The 27,631-nt window shown below is 39.0% G+C and overlaps 1 protein-coding gene across 1 annotated transcript in view; it reads left to right on the top strand.

The window, feature by feature from the left end:
* The window catches only part of osbpl6 (oxysterol binding protein-like 6), a 51,437-nt gene extending 26,924 nt beyond the window's left edge, over positions 1–24,513 (top strand). Inside the window, exons 14-22 of the mRNA XM_073845870.1 lie at positions 1–248; positions 4,744–4,881; positions 8,454–8,517; positions 8,597–8,675; positions 8,777–8,921; positions 9,029–9,173; positions 11,469–11,595; positions 13,293–13,415; positions 24,405–24,513. The exon at positions 1–248 is cut by the window's left edge and continues 6 nt beyond it. Of these exons, the coding sequence (XP_073701971.1) occupies positions 1–248; positions 4,744–4,881; positions 8,454–8,517; positions 8,597–8,675; positions 8,777–8,921; positions 9,029–9,173; positions 11,469–11,595; positions 13,293–13,415; positions 24,405–24,513 (1,178 nt within the window). The remainder of the gene's footprint in view (positions 249–4,743; positions 4,882–8,453; positions 8,518–8,596; positions 8,676–8,776; positions 8,922–9,028; positions 9,174–11,468; positions 11,596–13,292; positions 13,416–24,404) is intronic.
* The last annotated feature ends 3,118 nt before the right edge of the window (positions 24,514–27,631 follow it).

Genomic DNA, 27,631 nt, shown 5'->3' with positions numbered 1-27,631 from the left:
ATGGTGATCTGGCCAGTGGTGCGTTCCGTAACGGTAGACGTACGTGTCTCCCTGCTCCCGCCCCTGACACTTCCAACCTTAACCTGTGGAACATCCTGAAGAACAACATCGGGAAAGACCTGTCGAAAGTGTCCATGCCAGTGGAGCTGAATGAGCCCCTGAACACGCTGCAGCACATGTGTGAGGAGCTGGAGTACACAGAGCTGCTGGATAAAGCAGCTCAAACCGACGACCCCTATGAACGCATGGTACGCTCCAGCTCTTAAAGCAACAGTTCACTCTAAAGTCTGTCATTAGTTGCTCACCTTCATGTCAATTCCAACCCATAAGACTTTTGGTTAAAACACGAATGAAACTGAGAGATTTCTGGCCCTCAATTAAAAAACCCAAACAGTTCCACCAAAGTCATGAAGACATCTTAAACCATATGAATCGAGTAAATTAATCCTTGTTTTCTGAAGAGAATATGGAATCTTTCCATTCCACAAAAATGTTCTTATAGTTGAAAAAGGTTCTTTAGATTTTCAAAATGTTGAACACGCTACAGCACATGTGTGAGGAGCTGGAGTACACAGAGCTACTGGATATAGCAGAGCTACTGGATTTAGCAGCTCAAACCGATGACCCCTATGAACGCATGGTACGCTCCAGCTCTTAAAGCAACAGTTCACCCTAAAATAATTCTAAAATGCCCTAAAATTCTGTTGTCAATTGCTCACCTACAGGTCCTTCCAAACCCATAAGACTTTTGCTTAAAAACACAAATGAGACTGAGAGATTTCTGTCCCTCAATGATTTTCAAAATGTTCTACATACTATTTTAAGAACTGTTCACTGTTAGTTTTTTTGACGTCACTGTGAAAACACACTTTTGAGACCTTTATTTTTAAGTCTGTAGCTAGTTGCTAGTGCAAGATAGTCTGTCAACTCTGACAAACCATAATGGCCAACTAAATGAAAATCAAGTTTAAAAGTCAGTAGTCCAGTTTATCAACCATCAAAACCAGATTATTGTCTTGAATCCAGACCAGCAAAGTAAAACCAGTTACATATGTGACCCTGGACCACAAAACTAGTCATAAGGGTCATTTCTTTAAATAAATTAGCTTTCCATTGATGTATGGTTTGTTGGGATAGGACAATTTTTGAAAATCTGCAATCTGAGGGTGCAAAAAAAAATTGAAATGAAGTTGTCTAAATGAAGCTCTTAGCAATGCATATTACTAATCAAAAATTAAGTTTTGATGTATTTATGGTAGTAAATTTACTATATATCTTCATGGAACATGATCTTTACTTAATATCTGAATGATTTTTGGCATAAAAGTCAAATCGATCATTTTGACCCATACACTGTATCATTGGCTATTGCGACAAATATACCTGTGCTACTTAAGACCTTTTTTAGGTTTTGTGGTCCAGGGTCACATAGAGTTTTATCTTAAAGGCAGTCCAGAGCATTGCTGGGCAAAGTTACTTTTAAAAGTAATGCATTACAATACTGAGTTACTTCCTAAAAAAGTAACTAATTACATTACTTAGTTACTTTTTTATGGAAAGTAATGTTTTACGTTACTTTTGCGTTACCTTTTAAATCTGGGCAGGGCTTGCTTGTTTGTTTTTAATATAAAAAGTACTTTTGGCAAATGTAAAAGCCTTCTTACACCAAAAGCCTCAGGCTTAGAGAAAAGTAAATTCACTTTTGTGCAGTAGACCCCAGAAGTAAAATTTCAACTATTCAGCAATAAAAAAGGTAAACAGATGTTAGATTATCTTGAGTAATTTTTGCTTATTAGTATGGATGAATTAGATCATCGAAGGTCGGCAACAAGGACATCGGTTCATAAAATGGGATTAAATACATAAAGGATATTTGTATTATTTAACATTTAATTATTGCAGGTTTGTGTTGAATTTCACTGTTTTTATTAATTTTGCAGAATACTGTATCTGATTTTTGAGAGTGAGATGAATTAATGCATGTTCACATTTATTCTAGAGCTAAAGTAACATCGTACTCACGATTATTCTCAACATGGGGACAGGAGAGCTTTTAATTAATAAATGAGGGGGAAAGTAACTGGCGTTACTTATTTGAAAAAGTAACTTAGATATTTTCTTGTCAATTAAAAAGTAATGCGTTACTTTACTAGTTACTTGGAAAAAGTAATATTATTCTGTAACTTGCGTTACTTGTAGTTCGTTACCCCCAACACTGGTCCAGAGTGTCCGAGAAGAGACTTGCGCTCACACAGAAACATGCCCACATACATGAATGTTCATGCACTCACCTACATAGGTAGCGATATAACAGGAGCTGTTAGGTGGCTTGTGGAAGGGCGAACAGGGCCTGAGGCAGGAACACATGTCCCTTGGTGACCGGGAGGTGGGTATTTACCTCTGGCCTCATTAAGTCCTTTTAACGTAGCCTAGTTTTAGTGTCCACACTCAGTGACGCAGGCTCTGACACATTCAAGCTCTCGTTCTCCACACTGCAGCGCTGCTCATACCGTAGTAATGATGCTGCAGTGTAGGCGGCTGACTGCTGGACTGTTTCAGACTTTGAGTGAATCTCAAGAACATGCTGTTTTTCTCTCGGCAGATCAAACTAAAAATAGAAGTAAGAAATTATATTTCAATTAAAGATACTGGATGTTCTTTAGTGCATTTTTGCACTACAGTTTTATTTACAGTACAGTTATGAGCCCCCATTTTCATTACGGCAAAGCATTTTAAGTTTTAGTTCATTTCAAATTATTCTGTGTGATGTACTTTGCTGTTAAAGATTATTATTATTATTATTAATATTTATTAAAGATAATGTCACAAAGCACTAAAAATAAGTATTGTTATTATTATTATTATTATTATAATTATGAATTATTACAGTAATGAGATTTTTTCAGTGTAATGTGATTTATCAATTTCCTGAATAAGTAATTTTTTTTCATGTAATATATTATATATCTATATCTTTATAATTAATATTAAATATTATTTATTATTTATTATTATAATTAATAATTCTTAGCTGTCATGAAAATAAATCCACAAAGCACTAAAATTATTATTATTATTACTACAATGGTTACAGTAATAAGACGATTTCGTGGTGATGTGATTTATTTTCCAGAAAAATATTATTCTATAATAATTCATGTTTTTAATCAGCATAAACAGCAAATACTACAATGACACATACTATAAGTACTTTGCTATTTTAATATCATATACTAATAATAGTTATTATTATTGTTATTATATTAATGGTTACAGTAATAAGACTTTTTCAGGGTAATGTGATTTACTGTAATATTTAATGTTTTTTAATCAGCTTTAACAGGAAATGCTATAATGATGTCTAAATATTTAGGAATTTAAATAATATTTTTTTGTAATTATTAATTCTTAGCTATTATTTATTATTATTAATCATTATTGAAGATAATGTCACAGAGCACTAAAAAGAAGTATTATTTTTATAATTATTTTTATTATTATTAGATTTTTTTTTCAGGGTAATGTGATTTATCAATTTTCTGAAAAAGTCAGTCATTTCTTTTCCTATAATATTTTATATATCTATATCTTTATAATCTATTTTGCAATTTAAATATTATTAATTATTAGCTGTCATGAAAATAATACCACAAAGCACTAAAAATATTATTATTATTATTATTATAAATGGTTACAGTAATAAGACGTTTTCGGGGTGATGTGATTTATTTTCCAGAAAAAAATATTATTCTATAATAATAATATGTTTTCAATCGGCATAAACAGCAAAGAATTCATTAACACATATTATAAATACTTTACAATTTTAATATGATATAATAATTATTATTAATGATTACAGTAATGAGACTTTTTCAGGGTAATGTGATTTATCCATTTCCCTGAAAAAAGTCAGTATTTTATTCTGTAATATTTAATGTTTTTAATCAGCTTTAACAGCAAATACTATAATGATGTCTAAATATTTAGGAATTTAAATAATATTTTATTATTATTAATAATTTTTAGCTATTATTTATTATTATTAATGATTCTTGAAGATGATGTCACAAAGCATTAAAATAAGTATTATTATCATTATAAATGAGATTTTTTTCTCCATATTATTTTATGTAACGTGATGTATTCATTTCCTAAAAAAAAAACAGTATTTTTTCTCCATATTATTTTGTTTTAAATAACAGATAATATATATATAAGTTAATAAATATTTTGCAATTTAAATAACATTTATTATTATTAATTATTGAGTATTATTATTAGTAGTAGTAAAAATAGTTACAGTAAAGAGAGTTTTCTGGGGTGATGTTATAATAAATGTTTTTTCTTTAATAATTATTGTTTTTAATCAGCATAAACACTGCAATGACACACTGTAAGTGCTTTGCAATTTTGATAAGATGTTTTAATAATAGTAATAATAGTAATCATTATCATGTAACTATTATTATTATTAATGATTAAAATAACGAGACTTTAATGTAAAGTAATGTGATTAATTTTCCTGAAAATAGTGTCCCAATGCACACAAAAAGATTTTGTTTTGACCTGAATCTATGCACACTGTTTGTGTGGATGTAAGGCTCTCTCAAGGCACATTTATCCTGTTATCTAGTTTCAGTAAGCACTGCTTGGTCAGTGTATAGAGCACACAGTCTATCTGGACTCCATGGTTTCAGTGGTAATGAGTGTATTGACAGCTTGCTTTGTTTGTGTGTGCAGGCAATCGTTGCGGCGTTTGCAGTTTCAGGATATTCCTCCACCTATTATAGAGCGGGCAGTAAACCCTTTAACCCCCTTCTGGGGGAAACATATGAATGTATCCGTGAAGACAAAGGATTCTGCTTCTTTTCTGAACAGGTATGAATTCATATCTCTCACACACACTGCAGTACCTGTTCCAGGTGAGTTCCTGTCCTTCACTGTAGCACTGCACCACTTTCACTGTGTGTGTGTGTGTGTGTGTGTGTGTGTGTGTTTGCTGGAGGCAAGGCCATCAATAGTCCTCTGGCGAAGGCTCTTCCTTCGTGACTTGAAAAGGGTCTTTGTCAGCAGTGAACTTTCCCACAGGCTGTGTGTGTCTGACATAATGCAGTGTGTTTATCGAGGGCCGTGATGAGAGAGAAACACTTGCACAGACTCAGCGTAGCGTAATCCATCTTGCTTTATCTCACATCCACACGCTGGTGTAAACTGACCGACATGTGTCTCTCTCCACTGGAGTCTGTTGATATGTAAGAAATAAACTGATACCCCAGCCCTTCATTTTATCATTCAAACTTTTGTTGTTTTCGAAACCGAATCAGATGAACGATTACTTTTTATTTCACTATTGACCTTTACAAAGGATAGCATTTAGGAACATTTTAGAGCCAATTTTGTATGGCTCAAGGAGACTTAAAGGGACAGTTCACCTGAAAATGAAAATTTGTTAAGTTACTCACCCTATTTAAGTAGATGAACCACTTGAGTAGAACAGTAAAAAATATTTTTAGCTGAAACTGTGATCCTTGGTAATTCATAAAATGAAAGTCAGTTGGTTTCTGATGATATATCGAGGCCTGTGCATTATTTGCAACATTATTACTTGTAACCTGTAGCCTCAGGTAAACAGTCTGGAGTGATGTGTGGTTAACAAATGAATCATTCTTTTGAACTGGTTCTTTTTGGTGAACGAGTTGAACCAGTTCACCAAATTGGACTGAATCATCTGAAACAGTTTGTGGCTTGAACAGTACAGATCTACAGGTTACTCAATTAAAACTCATTGGACCAGTTCATCCAATAGTTCAGACTTGAATGAAGGTGAAATGAAAATTGTTATGGTTTCTCGTGGTTTATGTGAAAATGTAAGTAGATTAAGAAAATTTATAAACTTTAAACATGTAAAACATCTACGTTTCACATCATTATTTGGTGCTATAATAATATAATTGCGTATATGCTACGTAAATTGCATGATTACGTAAATGAACTAGTGAACTGAAACGGTTAATTGAAGTGAAATGTCTAAAATAAGTTTGCAAAAAATAATTGGATTTCCCCGTTTGCCTGAAGTGATGGATTATATCGTAATATTTCGAGAATAAAGTCGAAATATTTTGAGAATTAAGTAAAAATTATGAAAATAAAGTCACAATGTTTAAAGAAAAAAGTCAAAATTATGAGAATAAAGTCAAAATACTACGAGAATACTGTTGAAATATTTCGAGAATTAAGTCGAAATTACGAGAAAAAAGTTGAAATATTACGAGAATAAATCGAAATATTATGAGAATAAAGTTGAAATATTTAGAGAATAAAGTTAAAATTAGGAAAATAATGTCAAAATGTTTAGAGAACAAAGTCAAAATGTTTTGAGAATAAAGTCGAAATTACGAGAAAAAGTGGAAATATTTTGAGAATAAAGTTGAAATATTGAGAGAAAAATCTAAGTATGGGAATAAAGTCAAAATATTACAAGAATAAAGTTGAAATAGTCGAAAAGTCGACTTTATTCTCATAATATTTCAACTTTATTCTCTTAATTTCTACATTATTCTCGTAATTTTGATTTAAAATTATGTAGTGTTGGCTGTTTATACTGATTAAACCCATTATTATTACAAGAAAATTATATCACATCACCCCAGAAAAGTCTCATTTCTGTAACCGTTTATTATAATAATAAATGTTTACAGAAAAATTTCTAAATTAGGAGAATAAAGTCTAAATATTTCGAGTAAAACATCGAATTTACCAGAATAAAGCTTAAATATTACATGAATAAAATCTAGCTCTAATCTAATCCCTTCTGATGTTCCTTTACATTTATATTGTGCTATATACTTGAAATAAAAAGGAAAAACACATTTATAATTTGTATTTTGTGATCAAATTTACAGAATTTCTGAAAGCAACAAAGCCCAAAATAACTGAGATTACTGGATGTCTGGTGCACTACAAATAATAAATGGAAGACGTTAAATATTATTTTCTAATAATGTGCTGTATTATACAGTGAATACAACAGCTTGTGAATACTCTCTTCTATACCTCAGAAAAGGCAACAATCTAACTAATGTTAACAAAGTGGAATATTATTTCCAAGCATACTGTTCCTGCAAGTATAACACAATGTATGATTTCTGCTAATAATCTTGCATATATTCAATTATAAAACGGTTAGTTCCATTCCTCAATTCTGATTGGTCAGCAGCTGTGTTTTATCAAAGACTATAGAATACCAAAGACATGTCACTCGTGTAGTTTTGAATGGGGAAAAATGCAACGGTCATCATGGCCGCGAAGCTCCGCCTTCTTAGTGAAAGAGCCAATCGTTGATTAGTAAAGTCAGCGCGTCACTGCAGCTACCGTGTGAAGTTCCGGTTGCTATAGAAACAGTCGGCGCTCTAGACGCGCGTTCAGTAGTGCGCATGTGCACTGGCTCATCTAGCCGGGAAAATAAGCGTTTTTTTAACGCTATTAAAGCACAAGGAACTATATTTATGAGGCAGTTCTTGTTGGATTTCTGTGGAGATTTCAAATATGAAATTTAATCGTAAGTTTGGCAAACAGTTTTGGAGAATTTGATGTTTCCCCATTCAAAGGGATAGGAGCTGCACTTGTATGCCCGAGAGGCGTTTCAAAGATGGCCGCCGAGTGACATGACTTGTCTTAAAACGACTTTGGTTTTATTCACGATACAGCACGGCTACGACCGCTTCACTCAACGTTCTGTGTATCATTGAACCTCCTTAGCAACCACCCTTAGCAATGTAAACAAAGCTTTAGCAGTTAGGGACTACTTTTTACAGCGGAAGGCAGTTAATGATTTTACTTTATGAAAACGTACAACCTAATATATATATATATATATATTAATATATATTTTTGATATTAATATTTTTATTGTGTGGTAACCATTTTATAAAAGCAATAAGGTATACAGCACGGCCTCTCGTACCTTATTGCTTAAATAAATTCTGGTGGCCTTACAACTTTTTCCGGTGCTCCAATCTAGGCCATTTGCGTGTGAAGGTTATGCTCTCAAAATATTAGAACTTTAATTGCTACAATTTAGTTCTCAAAACATTTCAACTTTATTCTTTAAACAGTTTGACTTTATTCCCAAAACATTTGTACTTTATTCTCAAATTATTATGACTTTATTGTCACTAAAATGCCGTCGCAAGTGATGGCAGCCGCTGACTTAAATTTTATGACTCACCAAGGCTCACGGTTTCAGCTAAAAATCTTCTTTTACTGAAGAAAAAAAGTTCTACAGTACTTTTTAGAACACTAAAGTAGGAGACAGTTTTCATTTTTGGAGTGTTTCTTTAATAAATTCTGTGCTCAAAGTGCAAATCTAGTTCACATGAATTTATGTGAATTCATTATGTTGTAGAAATGCTACTAGATGTGCTTGACTGTATCTTTCTCTCTTTGTACAGGTGAGCCACCATCCGCCCATCTCCGCTTGTCACTGTGAGTCACAGAACTTCACTTTCTGGCAGGGTAAGACTTGATACCGCTCCTATGTTTTACTCTCAACACCTTTTATGATCACACTCAAGTGTGTTTGTTTGTGCTTCAGACGTCAGATGGAAGAATAAGTTTTGGGGCAAGTCTATGGAGATTCTCCCCATCGGAACAGTGAACGTCATGCTGCCCAGGTACAAGCTCTATCTATTTCTCTGCACCGTTTATTCTCCCTGCATGTGTCCCTTCATCTGTTGACTCTCTGACTGTCATGTTTTTTGGCATATGTCTATAGTTATGGGGATCACTACGAGTGGAACAAGGTGACGACGTGCGTCCACAACATTCTGAGCGGGAGGCGATGGATCGAACATTACGGCGAGATCACGATCAAAAACACCCGCAACACTACCTACATCTGCAAACTCACCTTTGTTAAGGTACATGCACATCTGCAGTTGTTTTTATAATCATATCATGAGTCAGAATATAAATGTGGGGTGTCTAGAGAATCCCAGCCCTAATGTGTGTGTGTGTTTGGCTCCAGGGAAACTACTGGAGCTCGAATGTAAATGAGGTGCAAGGATCAGTGATGGACCAGGAGGGGAAAATCATTCACAGACTGTTTGGGAAATGGCATGAGGGTCTGTACTGTGGAGTCCCACCTTCAGCCAAATGCATCTGGAGACCAGGTATGTACACTCAGTGTCCAGGATGAACACTTGCCATGTGCCAATTGCTAGTAAAAATAAACTGGCACAATATAAGGCCCATTCTAAAGAACTGGTCCAAAGTCAGAGTTGAAAAAAATTGTAAGTATGCAAATTGTATAATATCCAAGATACACATTTCTAGTAATTGTGCAATTCTCATCTTGTATTTTCAGAAAGTTTTGGAATATTTGTCCTTTTCCCAATTTTGTCACTACGCAAACACGGCAATAATTTAATTAGAATAATTAGTTATATTGACCTATTACGATTTTTCTACTTTGTACATGTAGCTCCAATTCCAAAATACAGTCATGTGACAACATCCACATCACTCGTTGGCCAGATTTGTCATTGAACGTATTTTCTGAGCTGCTAAACAATTAGAAGAAATTGTGGCGTTCTTCTGAATTTTCAAAAGTTGGGACCTAAGATTATCATCAGACCAAATTTATGAGGCTCCGCACCTCCTCACAACTCCAAGTTTGTCCGCTGCTATACTTGTTGGACTTCGGCAGCTGGATTAGTCCAAAAAGGCGCAGTACTTTTTGTGGTTGGGTCTGTTATGGAATAACTCACAAAAAACTGTGCTTAAGTTTAGAAAAGTGGTGTTCGGAAGTGACGTTCCTTAAAGTCACACACAGATTTTTAACACATTTAGCTCGAAATAATGGAGCGTTTGTACTCACACCTTGAGAGAAAGGTACACATGAATATTTCCTGATCATAAATTTATGGATTTACTTAAAATCAATCTCGGCCAGTAGATTAAAACATACAGTAGTGGCATGAAAAATGGGTCACATTTTTGTACACAAAGTTTCGTAATTTAAGAAAATATAGAATAAATATATTTGTTTAACTTCGCTTTTAAAAAAAAGTCAATACAAAAAAAATACAAAAAATATTTTAATATCATTTCCATAAGTTGAAATTTGGGGGTTAAGGTTCGGGACAGCCACCTCCCAATTAAAAGTACCCATTAAATGATGATTATATATATATATATATATATATATGAAGCTTACTGATATTTTAAATATTATTGTTGGTTTCAATAGATAATAGAAGGATCTTAATAAACATCTAAGATTTGAATACTTAAATGTTTTTTAAATGTGTTTTTTGGTTGTGGGACAGCACCAATTCTGTAGACTGGCCCATAAATGTATAAAATATAATAAAAAGTACCTAAGGTTATACCCTCACTTAAGTAAGGTAAGTGGATCAAATCAAAGAGATACAAGCAGTCTGCTAATAAAAAAAGATCAAAATCTACTCTGTCACATTTTTTTTAAACCTACATCTCATGGGGCAGCCGTGGCCTAATGGTTAGAGAGTCGGACTTGTAACCCAAAGGTTGCAGGTTCGAGTCTCAGGTCCGGCAGGGATTGTAGGTGGGGGGAGTGAATGTACAGCACTCTCTCCACCCTCAATACCACGACTGAGGTGAGTCCCTTGAGCAAGGCACCGATCCCCCAACTGCTCCCCGGGCGCCGCAGCAATGGCTGCTCCGGGTGTGTGTTCACGGTGTGTGTGTGTGTGTGTGTTCACTGCTGTGTGTGTGCACTTGGATGGGTTAAATGCAGAGCACAAATTCCTTGTATGGGTCACCATACTTGGCCTCACTTCACCCCCCTTTCCCTTTCCCCTCATCACTTACCACTTTATTAATACGTTAATACTTTTATTCAGAAAGGACACATTAAGTTCATCAAAAGTGACGGTAAAGACTTTTACAAAAGACTTTGCATTTTAAATAAATGCTGTTCTTTTGTTGAGTATTAAAAAGCACAACTGTTTTAAGCATTGATGATTCGAAGAAATGTTTCTTGAACATCAAATCAGCATATCAAAATGTCTTCTGAAGGATCAACACGTCATGAAGATTATGCTGAAAATTCATTGACTTTTTTGCTATTTTACTGTAAAAAATATCTAAGTGACCCTAAACTTTTGAAGACTAAGAAAGTAAGACTTTGACCAATAAGTAACTACCTAGAAACTGTGACAGAAAGTACATGGGTACCCAGCGCTCAGATCTGTTGTAATTGAATAAAGTACACTTTATTGGCCAGTTGGAAATATCCATGATGATAAATGCTCTCAGTTTAGCACTCATTTGCAGTTATGACCTTACACAACACAACAGAGGGCAGATCTAATGCTGCGCAGGCAGTCGAATGTTTGAGAGTGATGCTAATGCTAATGCTAATGTTCCACTTACAGCGACGACTCCCTTCGGTGTGCAAATGAATGTTGTGTTTGTGTGTCCAGGGTCTATGCCCACAGACTATGAGCTGTACTACGGCTTCAGCAGGTTTGCTATAGAGCTCAATGAGCTCTGTCCTGAGCTGAAGGAGCTGTTGCCACCAACAGATGCTCGATTCAGGCCGGACCAGAGGTATATAATGTCTCATATTACACTCTTACTATAAAAACATACTGGCAGAGGAGAGTAACCCACAGCCTCAAAAGAAGAATTCACTGTAGTAATGATTTCGACCTTGTTTTTGAAGGATTCCATAAAGCTTTGCTTATCTTTGTAAGGCTTTGACAGCTGTGGCTTTTCATGTGAAAACCTCAGCTTATAAAGACTCGATGAAATGATGTGACACATGGAGTATTGATGTATTTACTATTGAAACCGCAAAGTGAATGCAACATAGGTTAAATAGATGAGGACAATGAAGATGTTTCATGAAAAGAAATAATTCCAGTCAGTTGCTTTGTAACAAATTGACCAGAAAACCACTTGCTATTAAGACTATTGATGACTATAAGGCTATTTGCAATTACTAGTGGATGGCAGATTGTATTAGGCAGTGCGGCATTGTCATTTTGGAAAGCATTTGATTAGACAGACAAATCTATACACCACTATGTCTATATTTTAAGCATATTTTGCTTATTTTAAATGTGTTACCTGTTAAAAGTTAAAAAAATAAATTTTGCATCCAGGACAGGCAAAAATTGTTGTTTAAAATCTCTTTCAGTATTGTTGTTATTAACTAGATCTAAAACTATAAAAAATATCAGTATTAGAAAATCTAATTAAAGCTGAAATAAAATAATATATAAATATTAGATGGAAAAAAAAAATTAAGTTAAAACTAAAATAAAATAAAGGAAAAAAAATCTAAAAAATGTCTAAATTAATTAATTGAAAACTTAAAAATATAAAATTAAGTATATAAATAATGCTAAATTAAAACTGGTCTCTTTATTTTAGGGATATTATAGTGCTAATATAATTTTGGAGGAACGTGTATTTTAAAGGAGTACTTCACTTTTAGAACAAAAATTTACAGATAATGTACTCACCCTCTTGTCATCCAAGATGTTCATGTCTTTCTTTCTTCAGTCGTAAAGAAATGGTGTTTTTTGAGGCAAAACATTTCAGGATTTCTCTCCATATAATGGACTTCTATGGTGCCCCCGAGGTTGAACTTCCAAAATGCAGTTTAAATGCAGCTTCAAAGGGCTCTAAATGATCCCAGCCATTAAAAAGTATATAAATTGTATTTTTTTTTTTAGAAAATAACCCATCTTTTGCTAGATAAGACCCTTCTTTCCTCTGCGGTGAACGTTTAGAGCCATTTGAAGCTGCATTTTGGAAGTTCAAACTCGGGGGCACCATAGAAGTCCACTATATGGAGAGAAATCCTGAAATGTTTTATTTAAAAAAAACATAATTTCCTTACGACTGAAGAAAGAAAGACATGAACATCTTTTCAAAAATCTAAAGAACCTTTTTTCGACTATAAAGAACCTTTTCTGCATTTGAAAGCTTCCATAGATGTTCAAGGTTCTTCAGAAAACCATTGATCTTAATAAAGTGTAGGTGAAACTGTCTTCTTTTCAAAATCAGCATGATATTTTGAGTAAAAATACCTAACGAAATGTTAAAAATGAACTAATGAAATAGTCTTTCATGTCACATTGTAATTAAACTCAATATTAAAGTGTATCGAATGTATATTACTGCTCCCTGAGAGTTTCTTGCTTAGTTCAGCTCTTTCAGGCTCCTAGAAACCAGTGGAACAAAGTTTGCGCTGAGTAATCATCTGTGGTGAAGCTGTGGTTTAATGTGTCTCACAGGTATCTGGAGGAAGGAAATGTCCAGATGGCATCAGCTGAGAAACAAAGAATCGAAGAGCAGCAGAGAAACAGGAGGAAGTGGCTGGAGGAGAACAACATCAGACACCAGCCGCGATTCTTTAAGTGAGTGCACTTCATCTTCTGGCCTCGTCCTCTTCTGCTATTGAACTCCTGTCATGCAGACGGGACCTTCTCTTTGTATTGATCTGTTCCAGCTCTCAGGTTTTAATAAGAATTCATCCATTTTATAGGCAGTGGGCAAAATTCATCACTTGAAATAGGACAAAAAAAATCCTTTGACATTTCGGTTGAATTATAGGGATAGTTCACCCAAAAATGAAAGTTCTGTCATTAATTGCTCACCCTGATGTTGTTACAAACCCATAAAACCTTTGTTCATCTTCAGAGCACAAATTAGGATATTTTATTCTCATAGCTTCATACCATTATGGTTGAACCACTGATGTCACGTCGACTATTTTTATTGATGTCCTTACTACTTTTCTGGCCGGTAAATGTGTCAGCTGCGTTGCTGTCTATGGAGGGACAGAAAGCTCTCGGATTTCATCAAAAATATCTTGATTTGTGTTCCAAAGATGAATGAATGTCCTACGTGTTTGGAACGACGTGAGGGTGAGAAATTAATGACAAATTTTCAATTTTGGGTGACCAATCCTTTTAATCACATGCTGTTGAAGTGCAATTCAGAGAAATTTGTTACAAATACTAATTTGTAGTCCCTAATCTGTAATCTCCCAGCACCCTAGATTATATAGAATAAAATAACATCGATATTTTAGTTCAAAACTGAAACTAAAAGATCATGTCTTCACTTTCTGCTTCTGCTAAATATTTTCTGCTAAATTGCAAAAAAAAAAAATTGCCTTTTTTAACCCATTATTTTGACATGTATATTATACACTTATTGTCATTATAAAGCTCAATAGTTGTTTGCACAAAGTACTAGTGGTATTTGCAAACTAACAGAGCTATTGGAATTTTTTTTGTAACCCATAAGATTCAACCGCAAATGTATTTTTAAATGTAACAGAACTGAAAGTCTGTTGTGCAAAGCCAGTTTGGAAGAGGAAATTCTGTAATTCATGTGTGATTTATTACACTGAAGCTGGGTGATTCAACCGAAAATATATATGTTCAGATTATAAACATACAAATGACAGACTTACTATGACAGGGCTGAAATTATGTAACACTTTCTTCAGTGAATGATGAGAAGAAGAACACTATTTTCCTAACCTGGGGCTGGATTCAAACTTTTTAAGACACTCCAAAAATGTTTTGATCTAAACATAAACTTAAAATTACATACAAATTTTCCATTCATTTAGATTACATACAGTCAAGCCCGAAATTATTCATACCCCTGGCAAAATCTGACTTAAAGTTCCCTTTTTTTTTTTTACCGGAAATGACACAGGATTCTCCCAAAAGATAATAAGACGATGTACAAGAGGCATCATTGTGGGAAAAAAAATATTACTCATCTTTTATTTACATTTGAACAAAAAGTGGCATGTCCAAAATTATTCGTACCCTTCTCAATAATCAATAGAAAAGCCTTTTTTGTCTATTACAGCAATCAAACGCTTCCTATAATTGCTGACCAGCTTTTTGCATGTCTCCACTGGTATTTTTGCCCATTCATCTTTAGCGTGAGCTCCAACTCTTTCATGTTGGAGGGTCTCCTTGCCATCTCCCTGATCTTTAGCTCCCTCCACAGATTCTCAATTGGATTTAAGTCAGGACTCTGGCTGGGCCACTGCAAAACCATTGCTAACCATTTCTTCACCACTTTTGCTGTGTGTTTTGGGTCGTTGTCGTGCTGAAATGTCCACTGGTGCCCAAGGCCAAGTTTCTCTGCAGACTGCCTGATGTTGTTGTTGAGAATTTTGATGTATTGCTCCTTTTTCATGGTGCCGTTTACTGTGATTAGGTTCCCTGGTCCACCGGCTGAAAAACACCCCCAAAACATTAGGTTCCCACCACCATGATTGACAGTGGGGATGGTGTTCTTAAGGTTGAAGGCTTCTCCTTTTTGACGCCAAATGAAGGCTACATCATTGTGGCCAAACAATTAAATTTTTGTTTCATCTGACCATAAAAACAGAAGACCAGAAGTCTTCTTCTTTGTCCAGATGAGCATTTGCAAAGGCCAAGCGGGCTTTTGTGTGCCTTATCTGGAGAAGTGGTGTCCTCCTTGGCCTGCGTCCGTGGAACCCAGCGGTGTGCAGTTTCCGTTGGACTGTCTGCCTTGAGATGTTGCCACCAGCAGAGCCCAGATTCATCAGGACGGGCTTGGTGCTGATCCCGACCACGTCCTCTGAGATTTTTCACAGTGCGGAACGTCTTGTATTTTTAAATAATACTTTGCACTGTAGCCACTGGAACTTCAAAACATTTAGATATGGTCTTATAGCCCTTTCCTGACTTGTGAGCAGCCACAATGTAGGGCTGGGCGATATGGCAAAAATGTAATCTCGATAATTTTTTTTCCCATATTGAACGATAACGATATACATTTCGATATAAGCTGTTGATGTTGCCAGCTTTAAAATAGTATCCCAACAATGACTAAAGCCACAAAAATGAAAAGGTTCATTAAATTACATTTAAAGTATAATTTATTAACAAAAACAGATTACAGATTTGGCCTTAAAAATTAAAACAACTTACTAAAATAAATTAAAAAAATAAAAGTTGTGACAGAGTATGGTAAATGAGAGTAAATGTACAAAATGTAAACAAAATTATTGTAAAAACATAATTTGTAACACAATTATTTATTTATTTATTTATTTATTTATTTATTATTATTATTAACACAATTGTTTATTTTCTCTATTATAGGTTGAGCTATTTAAATTAGAGGCAACTACTGCATTTTGAAACAATCTACAGTATAAATAACAAACAATTACGACACAGTTCTTTCTTAATCGTATTAAGTGCAGACAATTCAGCCATAACCTAAGTAGGCTACTCTCTAAATATTCAAAGTGCAAATAGAGACCGAATATTTCAAGCATGATACAGAGCTATAGACATACACAACCTATCATAGCCTACATACTAATAACAGCCTAGATATGTCATGTAGCCTAATTTGCGTGCATTGGGGAGTCACTCTCTAAACAAGGGGGATTAAATTGCTTTTGAATGCGCGTGCGTTTTTTGCTTTCGGTTTCAGTTTTAACAATCGCGCCAAACTCTCAGCTGAGCTAAGAGTCACTTTTGAGGTAGCCAAACCACTTATATAACGGAATTCGTGCTACCTTTTTTTGTCGACAATTTCAGCATCTTTGGATAATAACTCGAAGTTAGTTTCACTTTCGTCGCTGCTTCCTCTCTCTTTTTTTTTTTCGTCCTGGTGCTTTGCTTCGCAAAGTGCGGTAGGAAATGAACTTTGTACTTTGACATGCACACGCACGCTGTACGCTGATTGGCTGTTGTCGCATATTTCTACTGTGTGATTGGCTCTTAGATTAATCCATATCGAGCAAAAAATGTCTAGAGCTTATCATCGTTATTAACATAAATTTTATCGCGATTCGATATGATATCGTTTATCGGCCCAGCCCTACCACAATGTGCAGCCGCAGGTCCTCAGTGAGCTCCTTTGTTTTAGCCATGACTGTCCACAAACCAACAGCAGAGAGCTTCTGTTTTTCACCTGCTGAGTTGATTAAAACAGCTGTTCCCAATGAATCAGGGTAATTAGAATGCTTTAGAACAGCTTGACTATTTGGAATTTGAACTTTGGATTTCCCCATAGATTGGGACAGTTTGCAAAGGGTATGAATAATTTTGGACATGCCACTTTTTGTTCAAATGTAAATAAAAGCTGAGAAATATTTTTTTTTCCACAATGATGTACATCATCGGAGAAGCCTGTGTCATTTCCGGTCAAAAAAAAAAAAAACTTGCCGGTTGAATAAAAGAAACTTTAAGTCAGAATTTGCCAGGGGTATGAATAATTTTGTGCTTGACTGTAGTTTTAATACAAACATATAAATAAACTTAATGTGATTATATGCATCAGTCATAGGTGAATGAAACGATAGGTGATAGGTGAATTTATGTGATAGTTCCCAGTGTTAAATAAGCACTGCTCATGTGTTTCCACACTACAGAGTGTTCAAGCAGCATTGACGCAGTATTGGAGTTAATGAGATAATAATGTGATGATCGACCATTAATGATGAACACCTGCTGTTAATAAGCAGAATCACCAATGGAAAGAGAAACACAAGAACGTACTCGGTTACTAACGTAACCTCTGTTCTCTCTAGAGAGGGAACGAGTACTGCGTAAGTATCTTACGCTAGGGGAAAATCCTTTTCTGCGAGATATTGAAGCCAAAAATTATCCTTAATTTTGAAATAATGTAAAGCGCGTTGCAGCAGCATACAGACATAGGCGAAACAGCTTGCGCGCCTATTGGCTGCTCTGCGGCAACTGCAGCAGCCTATTAGAGCGAGGCCTGACGCGACGCCAGATCCAATGGGGGCATTTCGCGCCCTTTGCGTCGCTTCGCGCCCTTTTCGTAGCTTCCCGCCTAAAAGGGCGTGGTCTAGACCTATAAAGATCGCTCGTAGGCAGCTATTATCTGGTTTTTCATCATCGAAGCAACCAGAGCGTGCGCATGCACGGCAAGATACGCAGTACTCGTTCCCTCTCTAGAGAGAACAGAGGTTACGTTAGTAACCGAGTACGTTCTCTTACGAGAGGTCTCTCGTACTGCGTAAGTATCTTACGCTAGGGGACCCAGTGTAAAACGCCGTGCATGCTGAGATCTGACACCAAAGACCCAAGGGCGAAAGCCCGGGGTTCATACAGTTCATAATCACCTATAGAACTCACAGGGAGTCCGGGGAAGAGGGAGGGGCAACGCCGCACTCTTCCACATAGTGCAGCGTCACTCAGATTGCCCAGACACATCTCGTGCTATTACTTTCACTGTCGACCCTAGAGCTGTGCTCAGTAGACGCAGCATTCCGAGCTGATAACATCAGGTCAGACAACACTGAACATCTAGACTGACAGCAATCTGGCCTGTAAGGCGGGAACCTCCAGGTTGTAAAACCTTATAAATGTAGACGGAGAGGCCCAGCCCGCCGCCGTACAAATATCTTGCAAGGCAATCCCACTCGACCAAGCCACGATGAGGCCACGCCCCTCGTGGAATGTGCTCTGACACCCAGCGGGCACTGCATGCCCTTGGAAGCATATGCCAACGCAATAGCATCAACTATCCATCTGGATAAGCTCTGTTTCGACGCGGCCAGTCCCTTGGGACGCCCGTAAAACGAAACAAAAAGCTGCTCTGTCTGTCTAAAAGCAGACGAGCGAGACACGTAAGCTCGTAATGCCCTGACTGGGCATAGGAGGCTCGCGTCCGTTTCCTCATCATTGACCGGTAGGGCTGACAGCGCGATGACCTGTGCCCTAAACGGTGTGTTGAGTGATTTTGGAACGTAACCATGTTTGGGTTTGAGTATGACTTTAGAGTCATTAGGTCCAAATTCCATGCACGTCGCGCTCACAGAGAGTGCGTGCAAATCCCCTATGCGCTTCACTGAAGCGAGAGCCAGCAGAAACACAGTCTTAAGAGACAGGTATTTCAAATCAATCGTCTGCAGAGGCTCGAATGGTCCACCTTTCATGGCCTCTAGTACCACAGAAAGGTCCCATACGGGGACTGAAGGAGGTCTGGGGGGATTTAGTCTTCTAGCTCCCCTCAGGAAGCGAATAACTAAATCGTTCCTTCCTATTGACTGACCTAGCGTTGTGCTCGAAAACGCTGTTATGGCCGCCACATAGACTTTGAGCATGGACGGGGTTCTGCCCTTGCCCAGCAGCTCTTGTAGAAAGGAAAGCACCTCCATCACACCACAGTTAGTAGGTGACGAGCCGCGGGCTGCGCACCAGCCCGAAAACACTGACCATTTTGAGGAATAGAGCCGTCTCGTAGAAGGGGCTCTAGCCTGCGTGATCGTGTTTAATACTCCTTTAGGGAGTTCATCATATATTCGCTGGTGGCCCAGACATGAAGGGACCACAGCTCTGGGTGAGGATGCCAAATCGAGCCGCTGGCCTGAGAGAGAAGGTCTCTCCTCACTGGTATCGGCCACGGGGCAGTGCTCGTCAGCTGCATCAGCGCTGGGAACCAGGGCTGGTTTTCCCAAAACGGCGCTATCAGCAGTATTGAACATCCTTTTTCCCTGACCCTCTCTATCACCTGAGGTAGGAGAGAGACGGGGGGGAAAGCATAGAGATGACGGCGGGGCCATTCGTGGGCCAGCGCGTCTCTGCTTTTTGAGTAAAATTCTAGACAGTGAGCGTTGTTCGGAGACGCAAACAGGTCTACCTCCGCTCTGCCGAATTTTTTCCACAGTAGTTGTACTGTCTGTGGGTGTAGAGACCATTCCTGGACAGTCTGTCTGGCCCTATGTTTAGAAGCCCCGGCACATGCGCTGCTTTCAGCGAGCGCAGGTTGCGCTGAGCCCATACCAGGAGGCGTTCTGCAAGTCTGTATAGGTTTTTGGACCTGAGACCGCCCTGGCGATTTATATAGGAAACCACTGACATGTTGTCCGAGCGGACTAGTACATGGTTTCCTTTTATCTGGGGACAGAAGCGCATCAGCGCGTTCTGTATACTGCCAGCATTTCGAGGCAGTTGATATGCAGGAGCTTTTCCCGTTCTGACCACTGGCCAAAAGACGGTCTGCCCTCGAGCAGAGCCCCCCATCCCGAGGTGGACGCGTCCGTAGACACCACTTTTATTCTCGAGGAAGTCCCCAGGCTTACACCTAACTGGTACCAGTCGATTGCTCTCCACGGTTTCAGGGCTGTGACACATTTCTGATTGACCGTGATACGAAGCCGACCGGACGCCCACGCTTGACGCGGGGCGCGCGCTTTCAGCCAGAACTGCAGTGGGCGCATACATAGCAGACCCAGCTGCAGAACTGATTACGCTGAGGCCATGAGACCCAGCATTTTCTGAAATTTTTTGAGCGGGACAGACGCGCCGCAGCGGAACGAGCCCGCTGTGCGCTGAATGTCTGCTGCGCGCTGTGGTGACAGCCGCGCTATCATTGACAGCGAGTCCAATTCTGTGCCCAGGAAGGTAGTTTTCTGACTGGGGGACAGGGAGCTCTTCGCCCAATTGACTCTGAGACCCAAATTCTCGAGGTGATCGAGTAACATGGTCGTATGCTGTACAAGCACTGAGCGAGACTGCGCTAGAATCAGCCAATCGTCCAAATAGTTCAGAATGCGCACGCCTTTCAGTCTGAGAGGAACGAGCGCTGCGTCCATGCACTTCGTAAATGTACGGGGTGCCTGGGACAAACCGAACGGCAGGACTGTGTACTGATATGCCTGGCCCTCGAAGGCGAATCTCAAAAATCGCCTGTGACGTGACGCTATCTGTATTTGAAAATACGCGTCTTTCAGATCCACTGACCAGTCTCCTTGGCGAACTTGCGCGAGGATTTTTCTGGTCGTGAGCATCCTGAACCGACGCTTCACCAGCGCTTTGTTCAGTTGCCTTAGATCTAATATGGGTCTGTGACCACCGTCTTTTTTCGGTACCAGGAAATATCTGCTGTACAGCCCCCCTTCGCTTTGAGCTTGAGAAAGGGGCTCTATGACCCCTTTGCTCAATAGTTTCGCCACTTCGGCTCGAAGCAGGTGTGCTGCTTCTGTCTGCATTGTGGTCTCGACGCGCGCTGTATAGCGGCGCGGGCGTCGGTGAAACTGTAGCGAATAGCCTCCTTTTATAATGTCCAGCACCCATTTCGAGACCCCTGGAAGCTTTTCCATGCGTTTGCATGAATAGCTAGAGGTTGAATACGAAGCGCGCTCCGTTCTATCCGTATAACGGAGTGGTTTCGGTATGCTGTGGCACCAGAGACGTGCTCGTGACATTTGGGGCGTGGGGCACGCTGATAGCGGGAACTATTATGTCTGTGTGTGGATGTGGTTGTGTGGCAACAGGCACATTTAACACACTGCAAACACCGTTCGCCTGCATACACGTTAGTTTCGTTTTACAGAAACCTTTTGACGTGCATAATGTGATGTCTGTGGGCACTGTGAAGTGGGCACGTTTACCACATGTGAAGCGCAATCGATCTGAGCCGATTTTATGTGCGCAGGGTCTGTATGACAGGTTGTGCTTGTGTGTAGAAATGGGCACTGGAGGAGTGGGCATTTTGACTACACGTGAAACACCATCGGCCGTGGCCGGGACTCCAGAAAATACACTCTATTGGGGGTTTATCTGGGTAGCCGTGAAAACAACCTTTGTGTGCAGGCAAGCGGGCGACAGAACCGGCTTGTTGGCTGCAGCAAACACTGGAACAGTCACATTTAACACACTCCAAACATCGTTCGCTTGCATGGAGCGAATGCACGCTGATTTCATGCAAAACGTGCTCGTGACATTTGAGGCATGGGGCACGCTGATAGCGGGAACTATTATGTCTGTGTGTGGATGTGGCTGTGGGGCAGCGGGCACATTTAACACACTCCAAACAACGTTCGCCTGCGTAGAGCGAATGCACTTTTGGTTTCGTTTTCACAGAAACCGTTTGACGTGCATAATGTGGTGTCTGTGGCCACTGTGAAGCGGGCATATTTACCACGTGTGAAGCGCAATCGATCTGAGTCGATTTTATGTGCGCTGTGCTTGTGTGTAGAGATGAGCACTGGTTAGTGGGCATTCTTACGACACGTGAAACACCATCGGCCGTGGCCGGTTGTGAAGCGCAATCGATCTGTGTCGATTTTATGTGCGCTGTACTTGTGTGTAGAGATGAGCACTGGTTAGTGGGTATTCTTACGACACGTGAAACACCATCGGCCGTGGCCGGTTGTGAAGCGCAATCGATCTGTGTCGATTTTATGTGCGCTGTGCTTGTGTGTAGAGATGAGCACTGGTTAGTGGGCATTCTTACGACACGTGAAACACCATCGGCCGTGGCCGGGACACCAGACAATACACTTTATTGGGGGTTTATCTGTGTAGCCGTGGGAACGACTTTTGTGTGCAGGCAAACGGGCGACGGAGCCGGTTTGTTGGCTGCAGAAAACACTGGAACAGTCACATTTCCTGGAACTGGACGAGCGAATAACTTTGGTGGGGGTCCGGCAACAGTGGGACTCGTACACCGTCGTTTTCCCAGTTGTGCTAGGACGATTTCGGAGGCTCAGGTTTCAACTCAATCCTGGGCCGCGGGCCGCGTCTGGCGGGGCGGCGGCCAGACGAGAAAAACGTCAGAAAGCGTTAACCACGGGTGCCTCTCAGCAACGGTGAGAGACCATGTTACGCAGCGCTGACGCGGCTAGGCGGCGGCGAAAGCGCGGCGAAGCAGATTGACGTCTGACGGCAAGCTTTAGAGGGGAGGGCCGACTTAGCACGCCGTCCAGCGGAGGGCAGACATAAGTGGGCTGCTATCGCCTCTTCTGAGCAGCATGCGCGTTCCCGCTTTGGCGGGAAATGGAAATCCTCTTCCTCCTTCATGGCCCCCCTCGTCAGCGGCGTCGATGGAAGCGGTGGCATACAGCGGCCGCTTTACGTCCGGAACAGAGGCTGACGAGGTCGATGAAGCAGGCGGGCGAACCGGCGAGTTTTGTCGGCTGGGGGAAGTGTCCGGGGCCCGCTGGGCACGGCGCTTTTTACGGCGCTACACCGCGGCGGGCGGGGGAGCAGTCTCAGTGAAGAAGGCAAGGCAAGTCCTCAGAGTCACCATTGGCATCTGCACGAGCCGTATGAAGGCATCTTTAAAAAGACGCTTTGCTCTTTTTAGAGAAACAGTGTGTATCGCAGCGGCGACACACACTGTAGATTATAAAGGATATAGGCGCCGGAAAGCGCAGCAGGAAGGCACGGAAGGCGGCGTGGCCAGCAGCTTCAGTGGCTCATCCCGCTGAGATGCTTGCAGTCAAACGGCGGCTTCTTATCCGGCTCCAGCGATGCGTGTGCTTCGCTTGAAGGATGAAAAATCAGATAATAGCTGCCTACGAGCGATCTTTATAGGTCTAGACCACGCCCTTTTAGGCGGGAAGCTACGAAAAGGGCGCGAAGCGACGCAAAGGGCGCGAAATGCCCCCATTGGATCTGGCGTCGCGTCAGGCCTCGCTCTAATAGGCTGCTGCAGTTGCCGCAGAGCAGCCAATAGGCGCGCAAGCTGTTTCGCCTATGTCTGTATGCTGCTGCAACGCGCTTTACATTATTTCAAAATTAAGGATAATTTTTGGCTTCAATATCTCGCAGAAAAGGATTTTCCCCTAGCGTAAGATACTTACGCAGTACGAGAGACCTCTCGTAAGAGAACTACAACTGACTTTAGCCACAGCCAAGATTTCAGAAATCACCTGAAATAAAACAACTCCATACTTTATTTGAACTAATTACTATTGCCTCATTGCTATTATATATGTATTTAAGTCATTTTAAAGGCTATTGTTAACTAAGGTCTATTTTATTATTACAGTTTTTTTTTTCAATTATCCGATTACTTGATTGTCAGAATAATCGACAGATTACTCGATTACTAAAATAATCGTTAGTGACAGCCCTTATGCATTGCAATATTACTCGGGACTAATCGGCAAAGATGACAATGTGTTTCTGACACACTTGGCTCTGCTAACACTCACAAATATGTTTTTAAAACAACAAAAACTCTATTTATGCAATCTCAGTGTTATATTGTATCATGTTTAGCAAAATATTAGCTTTTGTGTCTTCATTGTTTTTCATACAGGCACTGTATGAAGCAGTGCATAAAGGTTTTCTCTTTCTGTACATAAAAAAACATCAGTGTATTTGACAAATGTTGAATCTAATCCACTTCCTCTGTGAATAAGCATGCAAATACTCCATTTTGAACTCCCCCGACTGCAAGCGGGGAATCTCGCTGATTGGTTAAATCCAGCCGCAGCCGAAGTAGAACAAAACCAGTCTTTGAAGTGTTTCTCATCAAGTTCACAAATCTGCCTTACAGTCTAACAACACTAAAACCCATAAAACTACAACCTATTTGAGACTAACTTAACCTGTGCTTCTTCTGTGTAACAGGAAGGTTATGGACAGTCACCAGAGGGAGAGATGGGTGTCTAACAGCACATACTGGGAAACACGCAAGGACCCTGGCTTCCTCAAACTAGAAAACCCTCAGCTGTGGTAGATCCAGATACCTGTGCTGATGACGCCTTCACTGCTGACTGCAGATGCTTACTATGCAGAACAGGAGCAGCCTGGGACTTCCCTCTAGATTTGGATTTTATCTCCAGAAACGGACTGAAAAAAAAAGACTCTCTTCATATCACTTCGGCAGGCTCCGCCTCCATAGTCTCCCTCTCCATAGTAACAGAGACAGCGCTGTTGTCAGGGCAACAGTGAGAGCTGTAGAGCTGTCCACATGAAGCCGGTTGTGCTTCCTGTTAAGTCCTTGCCTTAAGAAGTCGCTTCTCAACAACAAAGTTTTACGCTTTTAGTGAAATTCCCTCCACTTCTTGGTTGGACTCGAATTTGCTCTTGGTTCCATTCTGCATGTGTAGATGGCAGCTTTCATCGGCAATATGTTACATAGACTACATTTAGACGATTTTAGTGGTATTTTTGTAAACGACCAAAAGAAGGGAATTGCTTTGGCAGTTAAAGCTGTGCCGTGACTGAAGTCGAACTCTCCCTCCTCGTATTCGACGGCAGCCATCAGAGGGGCGGCTCAGTGTGCTGAACTTGTGACGGTTTTATAATTGTGCGCGCCACCTTTCGAACCCTTCCAAAGAATCAAGCCTGAAAGAGAGTTCCTGGACCCAACCTGCAACACTGTGCAGCAAGACCACCAGACTCATGCCCCAGGCCTCACAGACTCCTGTATCTCTGTAGCTGCAACTGTACATTAGCGCTCTTCATTTTAAAGCAGACGTGTGACATTTATGCACCGCTAACGGCACCAAATCAAATTCAAGAAATTATTTTTTTTCCAAAACAGGTTCTACTAGCACTCGCCACCTTCAGAAAAACTAGTCATTGCCCTGCGAAACAGATTATTACAGGTAGTTTTTGCCCTAACGTCACGCCGGTCATTAAACCAGAAGTCAGACGCACACTGGATTTAAAGGAATAGTTCACTTGAAAATTAGATATCTGTCATCAGTTTCTTGCTCTCAAAAGCCAAGAGACTTTCATTCATTTTTGAAACACATTATTTTGAATAAAATCTGAGCAGCTTTTGTTCTTCCATTGACCAATTTTAGGTAACCAAAACTTATAAGATCCAAAAAGGTTATAAGGTCATTGTACAGTTTAGATGTAAATAAACATAAAATCAGTTCATCATGTCAAGTGGCCATATCTCTTCAAAAGATTTGGATTAAAACACTTGAGACATTTGTGATGGATTTTTTTTTTTTTTTTTTTTTTTTGATCTTTTAAGTTTTGGTTACCTGGACTGACAGTGGAACAAAGAAAACTATAGAAGCCCATTTCCGCCACTAAATAAAAAAATAATAAAGGTAATTGTGACTTCTCTCACAATTCTGGCTTTCTTCTCGCAATTGCAAGTTTATGCAAGTGTGAGAAAAAAAAAGTCTGAATTGTGAGGTGTAAACTCGCAATTGCAGGAAAAGTCAGAATTGTGACAGAAGTTACCCTTTTATTTTGTATTTACTCTGCAAAACAAAGTCAGAATTGCGAGAAATAAAGTGGCAGTTCTGATCAATAAAGTCAGAATTTCAAGCTATAAACTCGCAATTCTGAGAAATAAATGTGCAATTCTGACTTTATCAGAATTGCAAATTTATTTCCAAGAATTGCAAGTTTATAACTAAGATATAAACTTGAAATTCTGAGAAATAAAGTCACAATTCTGATAAAGTCAGAATTGCAAGATATAAAGTCGCAATTCTGAGAAATCAGAATTTTTAGAAATAAAGTCAGAATTGCGAGATATAAAATCAATTCTGAAAAATAGTCACAATTCTGAGAATTAAAGTCAGACTTTCAAGATAAAAAGTTGCAATTTTTAGAAATAATGTCAGAATTGCAAGATATAAACTAAATTCTGAAAAATAATCACAATTCTATGAAATAAAGTCAGAATTTCAAAATATAAACTCAAAATTCTTAGAAATAAAGTCAGAATTGTTAGATATAAACTCAGTTTTAAAAATTGTGACAATTCTGTAAAATAAAGTCTGAATTTCAAGAAGACGCAATTCTGAGAAATAAAGTCGCAATTCTGATAAAGTCAGACGTGCAAGATATAAACTGGCGATTTTGGGAAATAGTCACAATTCTGACTCTGAGAATTGCAACTATTTCTCAGAATTGTGACTATATCTCCCAATGGTATTTTTTTCTTAGAATTGCAAGTTTATATCTCACAATTCTGGCTTCATAACATACAATTGCAAGTTATTAAGTCATAATTGTGAGATATAAACTCTTATTTCTAAGAAAATAGTCTTTTTTTCTCCCTTGAAATTGTACTGTATAACTCTCAGTTGTAAGTTTATATCTTTCAGTTTTGAGAAAAAAGTGTGATGAAAAGTTGCAATAACCTTTTTTATTTTTTATTCAGTGGCAGAAATGGGCTTCCATTAAAATACCTCTCTGGTTTGATAAACAGTATCTTAATTTGTGTTTCAAAGATTAACCAAAGTCTTATAGGTTTGGAATGACAACTGGGTGAGTAGATGATGCCAGAACATTCATTTTTGGGTGAACTATCCCTCCAAAACACACAAATAACCAGCAGACATGTACACTACATAAGTGTACACCATATTATCCCTGAACCCGCTGTTCTAAACACAAACTTCACAACAAGAGCGGCAGTGGCCTCTGCTGGGTTCTCAGTGCTACTGCATACTAATTACTTCAGTGCCCAACATCTCTGCTTACAGCATATAGGAGACAGATGTCAGGAAAGACCTGAGCAAAGTGTGGCCTGGAAGTCTATCGTACTGCATACTACACAGTATTTCACATGACCTCACCACATGTTTAATTCAGAGAAGTTGACATTGTTCGAAATTTGTGTATTTCCAATAAAACTTTTACCTTTGGAAGTCAGATTATATAATAATTCAAAAAGATTAAAAAACAGGGTTGATATTTGCAGTTATTTCCATCACGGAAATGGAAAGGGAAGACAAGCATGATGTATTATGGGATACATTATTCGGTGTACTCAGGTTATACTAGTATGCGGTAGTAAAAGTAAAATCAGTATTCTAGTGTGTGTTTCTGAATTCAAAAATCAACGTAAATTGTTTAGATATTTGGTGCATACTAAA

Source organism: Garra rufa, chromosome 8 (assembly GCF_049309525.1).
Source record: "Garra rufa chromosome 8, GarRuf1.0, whole genome shotgun sequence".
Lineage (NCBI taxonomy): Eukaryota > Metazoa > Chordata > Actinopteri > Cypriniformes > Cyprinidae > Garra > Garra rufa.
The sequence above is the reverse complement of the archived record's forward strand: the minus strand, read 5'-3'. Positions and strand labels throughout refer to the sequence as shown.